Consider the following 15,945-nt stretch of genomic DNA (forward strand, 5'->3'; position numbering starts at 1 on the left):
AGGGTAACTATATCTCTGTGTTAGTCCAGGGTAACTATATCTCTGTGTTAGTCCAGGGTAACTATATCTCTGTGTTAGTCCAGGGTAACTATATCTCTGTGTTAGTCCAGGGTAACTATATCTCTGTGTTAGTCCAGGGTAACTATATCTCTGTGTTAGTCCAGGGTAACTATATCTCTGTGTTTAGTCCAGGGTAACTATATCTCTGTGTTAGTCCAGGGTAAATATATCTCTGTGTTAGTCCAGGGTAACTATATCTCTGTGTTAGTCCAGGGTAACTATATCTCTGTGTTAGTCCAGGGTAACTATATCTCTGTGTTAGTCCAGGGTAACTATATCTCTGTGTTAGTCCAGGGTAATTATATCTCTGGGTTAGTCCAGGGTAACTATATCTCTGTGTTAGTCCAGGGTAACTATATCTCTGTGTTAGTCCAGGGTAACTATATCTCTGTGTTAGTCCAGGGTAACTATATCTCTGTGTTAGTCCAGGGTAACTATATCTCTTTGTTAGTCCAGGGTAACTATATCTCTGTGTTAGTCCAGGGTAACTATATCTCTGTTAGTCCAGGGTAACTATATCTCTGTGTTAGTCCAGGGTAACTATATCTCTGTGTTTAGTCCAGGGTAACTATATCTCTGTTAGTCCAGGGTAACTATATCTCTGTGTTAGTCCAGGGTAACTATATCTCTGGGTTAGTCCAGGGTAACTATATCTCTGTGTTAGTCCAGGGTAACTATATCTCTGTGTTAGTCCAGGGTAACTATATCTCTGTGTTAGTCCAGGGTAACTATATCTCTGGGTTAGTCCAGGGTAACTATATCTCTGTGTTTAGTCCAGGGTAACTATATCTCTGTGTTAGTCCAGGGTAACTATATCTCTGTGTTTAGTCCAGGGTAACTATATCTATGTGTTTAGTCCAGGGTAACTATATCTCTGTGTTTAGTCCAGGGTAACTATATCTCTGTGTTTAGTCCAGGGTAACTATATCTCTGGGTTAGTCCAGGGTAACTATATCTCTGTGTTAGTCCAGGGTAACTATATCTCTGTGTTAGTCATGGGTAACTATACCTCTGTGTTAGTCCAGGGTAACTATATCTCTGTGTTAGTCCAGGGTAACTATATCTCTGTGTTAGTCCAGGGTAACTATATCTCTGTGTTTAGTCCAGGGTAAATATATCTCTGTGTTAGTCCAGGGTAACTATATCCCTGTTAGTCCAGGGTAACTATATCTCTGTGTTTAGTCCAGGGTAACTATATCTCTGTGTTAGTCCAGGGTAACTATATCTCTGTGTTAGTCCAGGGTAACTATATCTTTGTGGAACAGTGTTTAGTCCAGGGTAACTATATCTCTGTGTTAGTCCAGGGTAACTATATCTCTGTGTTAGTCCAGGGTAACTATATCTCTGTGTTAGTCCAGGGTAACTATATCTCTGTGTTAGTCCAGGGTAACTATATCTCTGTGTTTAGTCCAGGGTAACTATATCTCTGTGTTAGTCCAGGGTAACTATATCTCTGTGTTAGTCCAGGGTAACTATATCTCTGTGTTAGTCCAGGGTAACTATATCTCTGTGTTTAGTCAAGGGTAACTATATCTCTGTGTTAGTCCAGGGTAACTATATCTCTGTGTTAGTCCAGGGTAACTATATCTCTGTGTTAGTCCAGGGTAACTATATCTCGGTGTTTAGTCCAGGGTAACTATATCTCTGGGTTAGTCCAGGGTAACTATATCTCTGTGTTTAGTCCAGGGTAACTATATCTCTGTGTTTAGTCCAGGGTAACTATATCTCTATGTTAGTCCAGGGTAACTATATCTCTGTGGAACAGTGTTTAGTCCAGGGTAACTATATCTCTGTGTTAGTCCAGGGTAAATATATCTCTGTGTTAGTCCAGGGTAACTATATCCCTGTTAGTCCAGGGTAACTATATCTCTGTGTTTAGTCCAGGGTAACTATATCTCTGTGTTAGTCCAGGGTAACTATATCTCTGTGTTAGTCCAGGGTAACTATATCTTTGTGGAACAGTGTTTAGTCCAGGGTAACTATATCTCTGTGTTAGTCCAGGGTAACTATATCTCTGTGTTAGTCCAGGGTAACTATATCTCTGTGTTAGTCCAGGGTAACTATATCTCTGTGTTAGTCCAGGGTAACTATATCTCTGTGTTTAGTCCAGGGTAACTATATCTCTGTGTTAGTCCAGGGTAACTATATCTCTGTGTTAGTCCAGGGTAACTATATCTCTGTGTTAGTCCAGGGTAACTATATCTCTGTGTTTAGTCAAGGGTAACTATATCTCTGTGTTAGTCCAGGGTAACTATATCTCTGTGTTAGTCCAGGGTAACTATATCTCTGTGTTAGTCCAGGGTAACTATATCTCGGTGTTTAGTCCAGGGTAACTATATCTCTGGGTTAGTCCAGGGTAACTATATCTCTGTGTTTAGTCCAGGGTAACTATATCTCTGTGTTTAGTCCAGGGTAACTATATCTCTATGTTAGTCCAGGGTAACTATATCTCTGTGGAACAGTGTTTAGTCCAGGGTAACTATATCTCTGTGTTAGTCCAGGGTAACTATATCTCTGTGTTAGTCCAGGGTAACTATATCTCTGTGTTAGTCCAGGGTAACTATATCTCTGTGTTAGTCCAGGGTAACTATATCTCTGTGTTAGTCCAGGGTAACTATATCTCTGTGTTAGTCCAGGGTAACTATATCTCTGTGTTAGTCCAGGGTAACTATACCTCTGTGTTAGTCCAGGGTAACTATACCTCTGTGTTAGTCCAGGGTAACTATATCTCTGTGTTAGTCCAGGGTAACTATATCTCTGTGTTAGTCCAGGGTAACTATATCTCTGTGTTAGTCCAGGGTAACTATATCTCTGTTAGTCCAGGGTAACTATATCTCTGTGTTAGTCCAGGGTAACTATATCTCTGTGTTAGTCCAGGGTAACTATATCGCTGTGTTAGTCCAGGGTAACTATATCTCTGTGTTAGTCCAGGGTAACTATATCTCTGTGTTAGTCCAGGGTAACTATATCTCTGTGTTAGTCCAGGGTAACTATATCTCTGTGTTTAGTCCAGGGTAACTATATCTCTGTGTTAGTCCAGGGTAACTATATCTCTGTGTTAGTCCAGGGTAACTATATCTCTGTGTTAGTCCAGGGTAACTATATCTCTGTGTTTAGTCCAGGGTAACTATATCTCTGTGTTAGTCCAGGGTAACTATATCTCTGTGTTAGTCCAGGGTAACTATATCTCTGTGTTAGTCCAGGGTAACTATATCTCTGTGTTTAGTCAAGGGTAACTATATCTCTGTGTTAGTCCAGGGTAACTATATCTCTGTGTTAGTCCAGGGTAACTATATCTCTGTGTTAGTCCAGGGTAACTATATCTCTGTGTTAGTCCAGGGTAACTATATCTCTGGGTTAGTCCAGGGTAACTATATCTCTGTGTTAGTCCAGGGTAACTATATCTCTGTGTTAGTCCAGGGTAACTATATCTCGGTGTTTAGTCCAGGGTAACTATATCTCTGGGTTAGTCCAGGGTAACTATATCTCTGTGTTTAGTCCAGGGTAACTATATCTCTGTGTTTAGTCCAGGGTAACTATATCTCTATGTTAGTCCAGGGTAACTATATCTCTGTGGAACAGTGTTTAGTCCAGGGTAACTATATCTCTGTGTTAGTCCAGGGTAACTATATCTCTGTGTTAGTCCAGGGTAACTATATCTCTGTGTTAGTCCAGGGTAACTATATCTCTGTGTTAGTCCAGGGTAACTATATCTCTGTGTTAGTCCAGGGTAACTATATCTCTGTGTTAGTCCAGGGTAACTATATCTCTGTGTTAGTCCAGGGTAACTATACCTCTGTGTTAGTCCAGGGTAACTATACCTCTGTGTTAGTCCAGGGTAACTATATCTCTGTGTTAGTCCAGGGTAACTATATCTCTGTGTTAGTCCAGGGTAACTATATCTCTGTGTTAGTCCAGGGTAACTATATCTCTGTTAGTCCAGGGTAACTATATCTCTGTGTTAGTCCAGGGTAACTATATCTCTGTGTTAGTCCAGGGTAACTATATCGCTGTGTTAGTCCAGGGTAACTATATCTCTGTGTTAGTCCAGGGTAACTATATCTCTGTGTTAGTCCAGGGTAACTATATCTCTGTGTTAGTCCAGGGTAACTATATCTCTGTGTTTAGTCCAGGGTAACTATATCTCTGTGTTAGTCCAGGGTAACTATATCTCTGTGTTAGTCCAGGGTAACTATATCTCTGTGTTAGTCCAGGGTAACTATATCTCTGTGTTTAGTCCAGGGTAACTATATCTCTGTGTTAGTCCAGGGTAACTATAACTCTGTGTTAGTCCAGGGTAACTATATCTCTGTGTTAGTCCAGGGTAACTATATCTCTGGGTTAGTCCAGGGTAACTATATCTCTGTGTTAGTCCAGGGTAACTATATCTCTGTGTTAGTCCAGGGTAACTATATCTCTGTGTTAGTCCAGGGTAACTATATCTCTGTGTTAGTCCAGGGTAACTATATCTCTGTGTTAGTCCAGGGTAACTATATCTCTGTGTTAGTCCAGGGTAACTATATCTCTGTGTTAGTCCAGGGTAACTATATCTCTGTGTTAGTCCAGGGTAACTATATCTCTGTGTTAGTCCAGGGTAACTATATCTCTGTGTTAGTCCAGGGTAACTATACCTCTGTGTTAGTCCAGGGTAACTATATCTCTGTGTTAGTCCAGGGTAACTATATCTCTGTGTTAGTCCAGGGTAACTATATCTCTGTGTTAGTCCAGGGTAACTATATCGCTGTGTTAGTCCAGGGTAACTATATCTCTGTGTTAGTCCAGGGTAACTATATCTCTGTGTTAGTCCAGGGTAACTATATCTCTGTGTTAGTCCAGGGTAACTATATCTCTGTGTTTAGTCCAGGGTAACTATATCTCTGTGTTAGTCCAGGGTAACTATATCTCTGTGTTAGTCCAGGGTAACTATATCTCTGTGTTAGTCCAGGGTAACTATATCTCTGTGTTTAGTCCAGGGTAACTATATCTCTGTGTTAGTCCAGGGTAACTATATCTCTGTGTTAGTCCAGGGTAACTATATCTCTGTGTTAGTCCAGGGTAACTATATCTCTGGGTTAGTCCAGGGTAACTATATCTCTGTGTTAGTCCAGGGTAACTATATCTCTGTGTTAGTCCAGGGTAACTATATCTCTGTGTTAGTCCAGGGTAACTATATCTCTGTGTTAGTCCAGGGTAACTATATCTCTGTGTTAGTCCAGGGTAACTATATCTCTCTGTTAGTCCAGGGTAACTATATCTCTGGGTTAGTCCAGGGTAACTATATCTCTGTGTTTAGTCCAGGGTAACTATATCTCTGTGTTAGTCCAGGGTAACTATATCTCTGTGTTAGTCCAGGGTAACTATATCTCTGTGTTAGTCCAGGGTAACTATATCTCTGTGTTTAGTCCAGGGTAACTATATCTCTGTGTTAGTCCAGGGTAACTATATCTCTGTGTTAGTCCAGGGTAACTATATCTCTGTGTTAGTCCAGGGTAACTATATCTCTGGGTTAGTCCAGGGTAACTATATCTCTGTGTTAGTCCAGGGTAACTATATCTCTGTGTTAGTCCAGGGTAACTATATCTCTGTGTTAGTCCAGGGTAACTATATCTCTGTGTTAGTCCAGGGTAACTATATCTCTGTGTTAGTCCAGGGTAACTATATCTCTCTGTTAGTCCAGGGTAACTATATCTCTGGGTTAGTCCAGGGTAACTATATCTCTGTGTTTAGTCCAGGGTAACTATATCTCTGTGTTAGTCCAGGGTAACTATATCTCTGTGTTAGTCCAGGGTAACTATATCTCTGTGTTAGTCCAGGGTAACTATATCTCTGTGTTTAGTCCAGGGTAACTATATCTCTGTGTTAGTCCAGGGTAACTATATCTCTGTGTTAGTCCAGGGTAACTATATCTCTGTGTTAGTCCAGGGTAACTATATCTCTGGGTTAGTCCAGGGTAACTATATCTCTGTGTTAGTCCAGGGTAACTATATCTCTGTGTTAGTCCAGGGTAACTATATCTCTGTGTTAGTCCAGGGTAACTATATCTCTGTGTTAGTCCAGGGTAACTATATCTCTGTGTTAGTCCAGGGTAACTATATCTCTCTGTTAGTCCAGGGTAACTATATCTCTGGGTTAGTCCAGGGTAACTATATCTCTGTGTTTAGTCCAGGGTAACTATATCTCTGTATAACAGTGTTTAATGCAGGGTTACCTGGCAGGAAGTCTTCAACCTCAGGTGTAGGGAAGGGGGGCAGATCCATGATGTCCACATCCTGCATCCTGACACCTGTTGACCAAATCACATTGGATCACCATGTCCTACAGCTATTGTAGTAGTCATGTGTCTGTGAACCAGATTTATGCTGATAACACTGATGCGGTGTGCCGCCCAAGGAGGAAGTCCACTGTGAGCAGCTCACCCTACACTGACATAAATAACACGACAATGTCTACTTCTGATAAGTTTCCCAGTAAAACAATGAAAACAAGCAAGCATCACAGAAAAGTGCTCAAAAAATAGCAGCACGTTAACATATGTAGCTTATGAAACAAGGTTCATGAAATGAATAACTTGCTAGTAACAGATGACATTCATATTCTGACTATCTCTGAAACACACTTAGACAATACCTTTTGATGAAACACTGGTAGCAAAACAAGGTAATAACATTCACAGAAAAGACAGGAATACCAATGGTGGAGGTGTGGCTGTTTATATTCAAAACCACATTCCTGTAAAGCTTAGAGAGGATCTCATGTTAAATACTGTAGAAATAATAATGGCTAGAGGTTCATCTGCCTCACCTAAAGCCCATTCTGGTGGGAAGCTGCTATAGACCACCAAGTGCTAACAGTCAGTATCTGGATAATATGTGTGAAAATGCTTGATAATATATGTGATATCAACAGAAAGGTACAGTACCTGTCAAAAGTTTGGACACACCTACACATTCCAGGGGTTTTTCTTAATTTTTTACTATTTTCTACATTGTAGAATAATAATGAAGACATCAAAACCATGAAATAACACATATGGAATCATGTAGTAACCAAAAAAGTGTTAAAAAAACTCAAAATATATTTTAGATTCTTCAAAATGGCCACCCTTTGCCTTGATGACAGCTTTGCACACTCTTGGCATTCTCTCAATTTAGGAAAACCAAAGTTCAAAAAAGCTGGGCCTAATATATAGTGTATAAGAGGTCATACAATACGTTTTGTTGTTGATTCCTATGTTGTTGATGTAAAGAGTAATTGCTGGTCCGTGGTGTGTAATGAGGAGCAAACAGACCGATGCACTTGACACATTTATGAAATTCCTTAATCCCAGTTACTAACAAACACCCATTAAGAAAATGACTTGTAAAAACTGTTAAATCCCCCGTAGATTGATGAGGATTTTTTAAAAATGGTATAGTTTGAGAGGGATGAGGCAAAAAGGAACGGCAAATAAGTCTGGCTGCACAACCGATTGGCGAACGTACTTCAAGTTGACAAATCATGTGACTAAACTGAATAAAAGAGAAGAAGAAACTACACTATGAAACAAAGATAAATGATATAAAGAACGACTTCGGTGTAATTTTGGGGGAAAAAGGCAAACTCAGCTCCTTCATTCATTCAATCAGACGGCTCATTCATCATGAAACTCGCCAACTACCACAAGGATTTTTTTAAATGGCAAGAAAAGCACATTTAGGCAAGATTAGGGACATGCCAGCAACAAACGCTGACACTACACATCCCATTGTATATCTGACCACATTATGAAAGACAAGAAGTGTACTTTTGAATTCCGTAAAGTCAGTGTGGAAGAGGTGAAAAAATATATTGTTGTCTATCAACAATGACAAGCCACCGAGGGTCTGACAATCTGGATGGAAAATGACTGAGGACAATAGCAGATGATATTGCCACTCCTATTTGTCACATCTTCAATCTAAGCCTACAGGAAGTGTGCTTCCTCAGGCCTGGAGGGAAGCTGAAGTCATTCCGCTACCTAAGAATAGTAAAGCCCCCTTTACTGGCTCAAATAGTCGACCAATCAGCCTGTTGCCAATTGTGTTTGACCAGATAAACTCAGCAAAAAAAGAAACATACTCTCTGTCAACTGAGTTTCTTTTCAGCAAACTTAACATGTGTAAATATTTATATTTGATCGCTCTCTCTCTCTCTCTCTCTCTCTCTCTCTCTCTCTCTCTCTCCTCTCTCCCTCTCCCTCTCTCTCTCTCTCTCTCCCTCTCCCTCTCCCTCTCCCTCTCCCTCTCCCTCTCCCTGTAGCCCTGTCTTAGGACATTGAAACACCCCCTGCTATAATGTGGATAAAGAGTTACCTGTCTAACAGAACACAGAGGGTGTTCTTTAATGGAAGCCTCTCCAATCCAGGTAGAATCAGGAATTTCCCAGGGGAGCTGTTTAGGCCAACTTTTTTCCAATCTTTACTAACAACATGCCACTTGGCTTTGAGTAAAGTCAGAGTGTCTATGTATGTGGATGACTCAATACTATACACGGTAGCTACTACAGCGACTGAAATGACTGCAACACTTAACAAAGAGCTGCTGTTAGTTTCAGAATGGGTGGCAAGGAGTAAGTTAGGTCTGAATATTTATGAACTAAAATCGTTGTATTTGGGACAAATCATTCACTAAACCCTAAACCTCAACTAACTCTTGTAATGAATAATGTGGAAATAGAGCAGGTTGAGGTGACTAAACTGCTTGGAGTTACCCTGGATTGTAAACTGTCATGGTCAAAACATATTGATACAACAGTAGCTAAGATGGAGGAGAAGTCTGTCCATAATAAAGCATTGCTCTGCCTTCTTAACAACACTATCAACAAGGCAGGTCCTACAGGCCCTAGTTTCTACCTTCTTAACAACACTATCAACAAGGCAGGTCCTACAGGCCCTGGTTTTGTCACACCTGGACTACTGTTCAGTCATGTTGTTCAGGTGCCACAAAAAAGGATATAGGAAAATTGCAATTGTCTCAGAACAGGGCAGCACGGCTGGCCCTTGGATGTACACAGAGAGCTAACATTAATAATATGCATGTCAATCTCTCCTGGCTCAAAGTAGAGGAGAGAGTGACTTCATCACTACTTGTATTTATGAGATGTTGAATGCACCGAGCTGTCTGTTTAAACAACTAGAACACACAGCTCAGACACCCATACATACCCCACAAGACATGCCACCAGAGGTCTGTTTAAACAACTAGAACACACAGCTCAGACAACCATCCATACCCTACAAGACATGCCACCAGAGGTCTGTTTAAACAACTAGAACACACAGCTCAGACAACCATCCATACCCTACAAGACATGCCACCAGAGGTCTGTTTAAACAACTAGAACACACAGCTCAGACACCCATACATACCCCACAAGACAAAGGTCTCTTCACAGTCCCCAAGTCCAGAACAGACTATGGGAGGTGCACAGTCCTACATAGAGCCATGACTACATGGAACTCTATTCCACATCAGGAAGCTGATGATGCAAGTAGTAGAATCAGATTAACAAAACAGATACAAATACACCTTATGGCACAGCGGGGACTGTGAAGAGACACACACACACACACACACACATAGACTAGAATACAGACACGTGATAACATACGCACCAGACACACATGAATACAGACACGTGATAACATACGCACCATACACACATGAATACAGACACATGATAACATACGCACCATACACACATGAATACAGACACGTGATAACATACGCACCATACACACATGAATACAGACACGTGATAACATACGCACCATACACACATGAATACAGACACGTGATAACATACGCACCATACACACATGAATACAGACACGTGATAACATACACACAATACACACACATGATAACATACACACAATACACATGAATACAGACACATGATAACATACGCACAATACACATGAATACAGACACATGATAACATACACACAATACAGACACATGATAACATACACACAATACCCCAGAATACAGACACGTGATAACATACGCACCATACACACATGAATACAGACACGTGATAACATACGCACCATACACACATGAATACAGACACATGATAACATACGCACCATACACACATGAATACAGACACGTGATAACATACGCACCATACACACATGAATACAGACACATGATAACATACGCACCATACACACATGAATACAGACACGTGATAACATACGCACCATACACACATGAATACAGACACGTGATAACATACGCACCATACACACATGAATACAGACACGTGATAACATACGCACCATACACACATGAATACAGACACGTGATAACATACACACAATACACACACATGATAACATACACACAATACACATGAATACAGACACATGATAACATACGCACAATACACATGAATACAGACACATGATAACATACACACAATACAGACACATGATAACATACACACAATACCCCAGAATACAGACACATGATAACAATCGCACCATATACCCCAGAATACAGACACATGATAACATACGCACCATACACACATGAATACAGACACGTGATAACATACGCACCATATACCCCAGAATACAGACACATGATAACATACGCACCATACACACATGGATGTTGTGTTGTAGAGATGTGGTAGTGGACTAGGGGCCTGAGGGCACACACTTAGTGTTTTGTGAATTCTGTTATAAATGTATTGTAATGTTGTTGTTTTTTAAAATTGTATAACTTCCTTAATTTTGCCGTAAACCAGGAAGAGAATCCATTTAAAAAAAAATACAAATTGTAGTGAATTCAGGGGGTAGCCTTGACTGGGAGTCGAACCCGGGTCCAGCGACTGTCAACCCAACAAGTTAGCCATTAGAGGACCGGACCTCTCAATAAGGTGTTGGGTTACGGTCTCTCCACTAGCATCAGGACCTCTCAATATGGTGTTGGGTTACGGTCTCTCCACTAGCATCAGGACCTCTCAATAAGGTGTTGGGTTACGGTCTCTACACTAGCATCAGGACCTCTCAATATGGTGTTGGGTTACGGTCTCTCCACTAGCATCAGGACCTCTCAATAAGGTGTTGGGTTACGGTCTCTCCACTAGCATCAGGACCTCTCAATATGGTGTTGGGTTACGGTCTCTCCACTAGCATCAGGACCTCTCAATAAGGTGTTGGGTTACGGTCTCTCCACTAGCATCAGGACCTCTCAATATGGTGTTGGGTTACGGTCTCTCCACTAGCATCAGGACCTCTCAATATGGTGTTGGGTTACGGTCTCTACACTAGCATCAGGACCTCTCAATATGGTGTTGGGTTACGGTCTCTACACTAGCATCAGGACCTCTCAATAAGGTGTTGGGTTACGGTCTCTCCACTAGCATCAGGACCTCTCAATAAGGTGTTGGGTTACGGTCTCTACACTAGCATCAGGACCTCTCAATAAGGTGTTGGGTTACGGTCTCTCCACTAGCATCAGGACCTCTCAATAAGGTGTTGGGTTACGGTCTCTCCACTAGCATCAGGACCTCTCAATAAGGTGTTGGGTTACGGTCTCTCCACTAGCATCAGGACCTCTCAATAAGGTGTTGGGTTACGGTCTCTCCACTAGCATCAGGACCTCTCAATAAGGTGTTGGGTTACGGTCTCTCCACTAGCATCAGGACCTCTCAATATGGTGTTGGGTTACGGTCTCTCCACTAGCATCAGGACCTCTCAATAAGGTGTTGGGTTACGGTCTCTCCACTAGCATCAGGACCTCTCAATATGGTGTTGGGTTACGGTCTCTACACTAGCATCAGGACCTCTCAATATGGTGTTGGGTTACGGTCTCTCCACTAGCATCAGGACCTCTCAATAAGGTGTTGGGTTACGGTCTCTCCACTAGCATCAGGACCTCTCAATATGGTGTTGGGTTACGGTCTCTACACTAGCATCAGGACCTCTCAATATGGTGTTGGGTTACGGTCTCTCCACTAGCATCAGGACCTCTCAATAAGGTGTTGGGTTACGGTCTCTCCACTAGCATCAGGACCTCTCAATATGGTGTTGGGTTACGGTCTCTCCACTAGCATCAGGACCTCTCAATATGGTGTTGGGTTACGGTCTCTCCACTAGCATCAGGACCTCTCAATAAGGTGTTGGGTTACGGTCTCTCCACTAGCATCAGGACCTCTCAATATGGTGTTGGGTTACGGTCTCTCCACTAGCATCAGGACCTCTCAATAAGGTGTTGGGTTACGGTCTCTCCACTAGCATCAGGACCTCTCAATATGGTGTTGGGTTACGGTCTCTCCACTAGCATCAGGACCTCTCAATAAGGTGTTGGGTTACGGTCTCTCCACTAGCATCAGGACCTCTCAATATGGTGTTGGGTTACGGTCTCTACACTAGCATCAGGACCTCTCAATAAGGTGTTGGGTTACGGTCTCTCCACTAGCATCAGGACCTCTCAATATGGTGTTGGGTTACGGTCTCTCCACTAGCATCAGGACCTCTCAATATGGTGTTGGGTTACGGTCTCTCCACTAGCATCAGGACCTCTCAATATGGTGTTGGGTTACGGTCTCTCCACTAGCATCAGGACCTCTCAATAAGGTGTTGGGTTACGGTCTCTCCACTAGCATCAGGACCTCTCAATATGGTGTTGGGTTACGGTCTCTCCACTAGCATCAGGACCTCTCAATAAGGTGTTGGGTAACGGTCTCTCCACTAGCATCAGGACCTCTCAATAAGGTGTTGGGTTACGGTCTCTCCACTAGCATCAGGACCTCTCAATAAGGTGTTGGGTTACGGTCTCTCCACTAGCATCAGGACCTCTCAATAAGGTGTTGGGTAACGGTCTCTCCACTAGCATCAGGACCTCTCAATAAGGTGTTGGGTTACGGTCTCTCCACTAGCATCAGGACCTCTCAATAAGGTGTTGGGTTACGGTCTCTCCACTAGCATCAGGACCTCTCAATAAGGTGTTGGGTTACGGTCTCTCCACTAGCATCAGGACCTCTCAATAAGGTGTTGGGTTACGGTCTCTCCACTAGCATCAGGACCTCTCAATAAGGTGTTGGGTTACGGTCTCTCCACTAGCATCAGGACCTCTCAATAAGGTGTTGGGTTACGGTCTCTCCACTAGCATCAGGACCTCTCAATAAGGTGTTGGGTAACGGTCTCTCCACTAGCATCAGGACCTCTCAATATGGTGTTGGGTTACGGTCTCTCCACTAGCATCAGGACCTCTCAATAAGGTGTTGGGTTACGGTCTCTCCACTAGCATCAGGACCTCTCAATATGGTGTTGGGTTACGGTCTCTCCACTAGCATCAGGACCTCTCAATATGGTGTTGGGTTACGGTCTCTCCACTAGCATCAGGACCTCTCAATAAGGTGTTGGGTTACGGTCTCTCCACTAGCATCAGGACCTCTCAATATGGTGTTGGGTTACGGTCTCTCCACTAGCATCAGGACCTCTCAATATGGTGTTGGGTTACGGTCTCTCCACTAGCATCAGGACCTCTCAATAAGGTGTTGGGTTACGGTCTCTCCACTAGCATCAGGACCTCTCAATATGGTGTTGGGTTACGGTCTCTCCACTAGCATCAGGACCTCTCAATAAGGTGTTGGGTTACGGTCTCTACACTAGGGTTAGGGGGAGGGTTTGGCCCAGGGTCGTTCGGGTTAGGGGAGGGTTTGGCCCAGGGTCGTTCGGGTTAGGGGAGGGTTTGGCCCAGGGTCGTTCGGGTTAGGGGGAGGGTTTGGCCCAGGGTCGTTGGGTTAGGGGGAGGGTTTGGCCCAGGGTCGTTCGGGTTAGGGGAGGGTTTGGCCCAGGGTCGTTCGTGTTAGGGGAGGGTTTGGCCCGGGGTCGTTCGGGTTAGGGGAGGGTTTGGCCCAGGGTCGTTCGGGTTAGGGGAGGGTTTGGCCCAGCGTCGTCCGGGTTAGGGGAGGGTTTGGCCCAGCGTCGTCCGGGTTAGGGGAGGGTTTGGCCCAGCGTCGTTCGGGTTAGGGGAGGGTTTGGCCCAGCGTCGTCCGGGTTAGGGGAGGGTTTGGCCCAGCGTCGTTCGGGTTAGGGGAGGGTTTGGCCCAGCGTCGTCCGGGTTAGGGGAGGGTTTGGCCCAGCGTCGTCCTGGTTAGGGGAGGGTTTGGCCCAGCGTCGTCCTGGTTAGGGGAGGGTTTGGCCCAGCGTCGTCCGGGTTAGGGGAGGGTTTGGCCCAGCGTCGTTCGGGTTAGGGGGAGGGTTTGGCCCAGGGTCGTTCGGGTTACGGGAGGGTTTGGCCCAGCGTCGTTTGGGTTAGGGGAGGGTTTGGCCCAGGGTCGTTCGGGTTACGGGAGGGTTTGGCCCAGGGTCGTTCGGGTTAGGGGAGGGTTTGGCCCAGGGTTGTTCGGGTTAGGGTAGGGTTTGGCCCGGGGTCGTTCGGGTTAGAGGAGGGTTTGGCCGGGGTAGGCCGTCACTGTAAAATAAGAATTTGTTCTTAACTGAAATCGTCTAGTAAAATAAATAAATAAAAACAGAATTTCTAGAATTTTGGAACAACATTCAACATTCTCAATGTTTGTCCCATCTCTCTGAACATATTGTCTCAGGTCCAAAGCTGAAATAGACTGGTTTTACTATTATTATTATTATTATTGGTTAATTTACACTGTAACTAGCCTATTGGGCTTCAGCAGGGACCCAGAGCAGCTAGAATGTTTGTCCCATCTCTCTAAACATAATGTCTCAGGTCCAAATTTACACTATAACTACCCACATAACACCCCCCCCACCCCCCAGGATGTGGGGGGTGGGGGGGTGACAGTTGAGCAATTTGTCTATTGTTGCCATGTCGTGAATTATATTAAAACAGATCAGAAAATAATGTATGGCCTAATTAATGACCTCCACGTCCCCCCCCCCCCCCCCCACGTGTCACAGTTGTATTGTTCTGTTAAACATGTGGGAGTGTGGGGGGGGGGGGGGGGCGGACCCGATACAAGTCCCATAATAAAATAATAAATACCAGATAACCTGCCAAACACAAATTAAACATTACAGAAGTTAGATAGCAACACACAGTAGTATTCCATCTGAATAACAGAACGGAGAACAGTGGCTACCCGGGGGCCATTAGAAGACACCCGATTATTCACTTTCTCACGTTGCTGACTGGAATCCCCCACCAACCCCCTAAAAAACCCACCATCAAATCACACACCACCATGCAATCATTCACAAACATAATACGTCGAAATTACACTTGATTTACAAATATAAAAACAGTAAAACTCTTAAATTAATAGTACAAAATAAGTTTACGTTTATTGTCTTTTCAATAAAATATTTTTTAAATGTTTTATTTCACTATGCAGTGGAGATGGTATCGGTGCAAATGCGTCGGATTAAACTATATTGAGGAGACCTGCAGGAAAAAGACCCCAAAAATCTCACCTGTCTGACGGACATCGAGAGTCTCCATCCCCTCGGTTAAACGCAACAGTTTCCGCTATACGATCCGTGTCCAAAATGCATTAATCTATAGCTGTCCTTGGACGCACCGTGCACTTTGTGGCCGATTGTTGTGCGTCTGTCTGTTCGCGTCGCGCCCATTTACTTTTACTTTCGATCAGACATCTCATTGTGCGTCTCTACTCTCTCTCTCTCACTCTCTCTCTCTCTCTCTCTCTCTCTCTCTCTCTCTCTCTCTCTCTCTCTCTCTCTCTCTCTCTCTCTCTCTCTCTCTCTCTCTCTCTCTCTCTCTCTCACTCTCGCTCTCTCTCTCTCTCTCTCTCTCTCTCTCTCTCTCTCTCTCTCTCTCTCTCTCTCTCTCAATTCAATTCAATTCAATTCAAGGGGCTTTATTGGCATGGGAAACATGTGTTAACATTGCCAAAGCAAGTGAGGTA

At 43.6% G+C, this 15,945-nt stretch overlaps 1 protein-coding gene across 1 annotated transcript in view; it reads right to left on the reverse strand.

Annotated features, from left to right (window-relative positions):
• LOC139540071 (uncharacterized) overlaps window positions 1–15,641 on the reverse strand; it is a 78,394-nt gene extending 62,753 nt beyond the window's left edge. The window contains exons 1-2 of the mRNA XM_071343624.1: window positions 15,491–15,641; window positions 6,269–6,343 (exon numbers count right to left, since the gene is read on the reverse strand). Of these exons, the coding sequence (XP_071199725.1) occupies window positions 6,269–6,343; window positions 15,491–15,518 (103 nt within the window). The 5' untranslated portion in view covers window positions 15,519–15,641. The remainder of the gene's footprint in view (window positions 1–6,268; window positions 6,344–15,490) is intronic.
• Window positions 15,642–15,945: the final 304 nt, after the last annotated feature.

The sequence above is a fragment of the Salvelinus alpinus genome, chromosome 1, assembly GCF_045679555.1.
Source record: "Salvelinus alpinus chromosome 1, SLU_Salpinus.1, whole genome shotgun sequence".
Classification (NCBI taxonomy): Eukaryota; Metazoa; Chordata; class Actinopteri; order Salmoniformes; family Salmonidae; genus Salvelinus; species Salvelinus alpinus.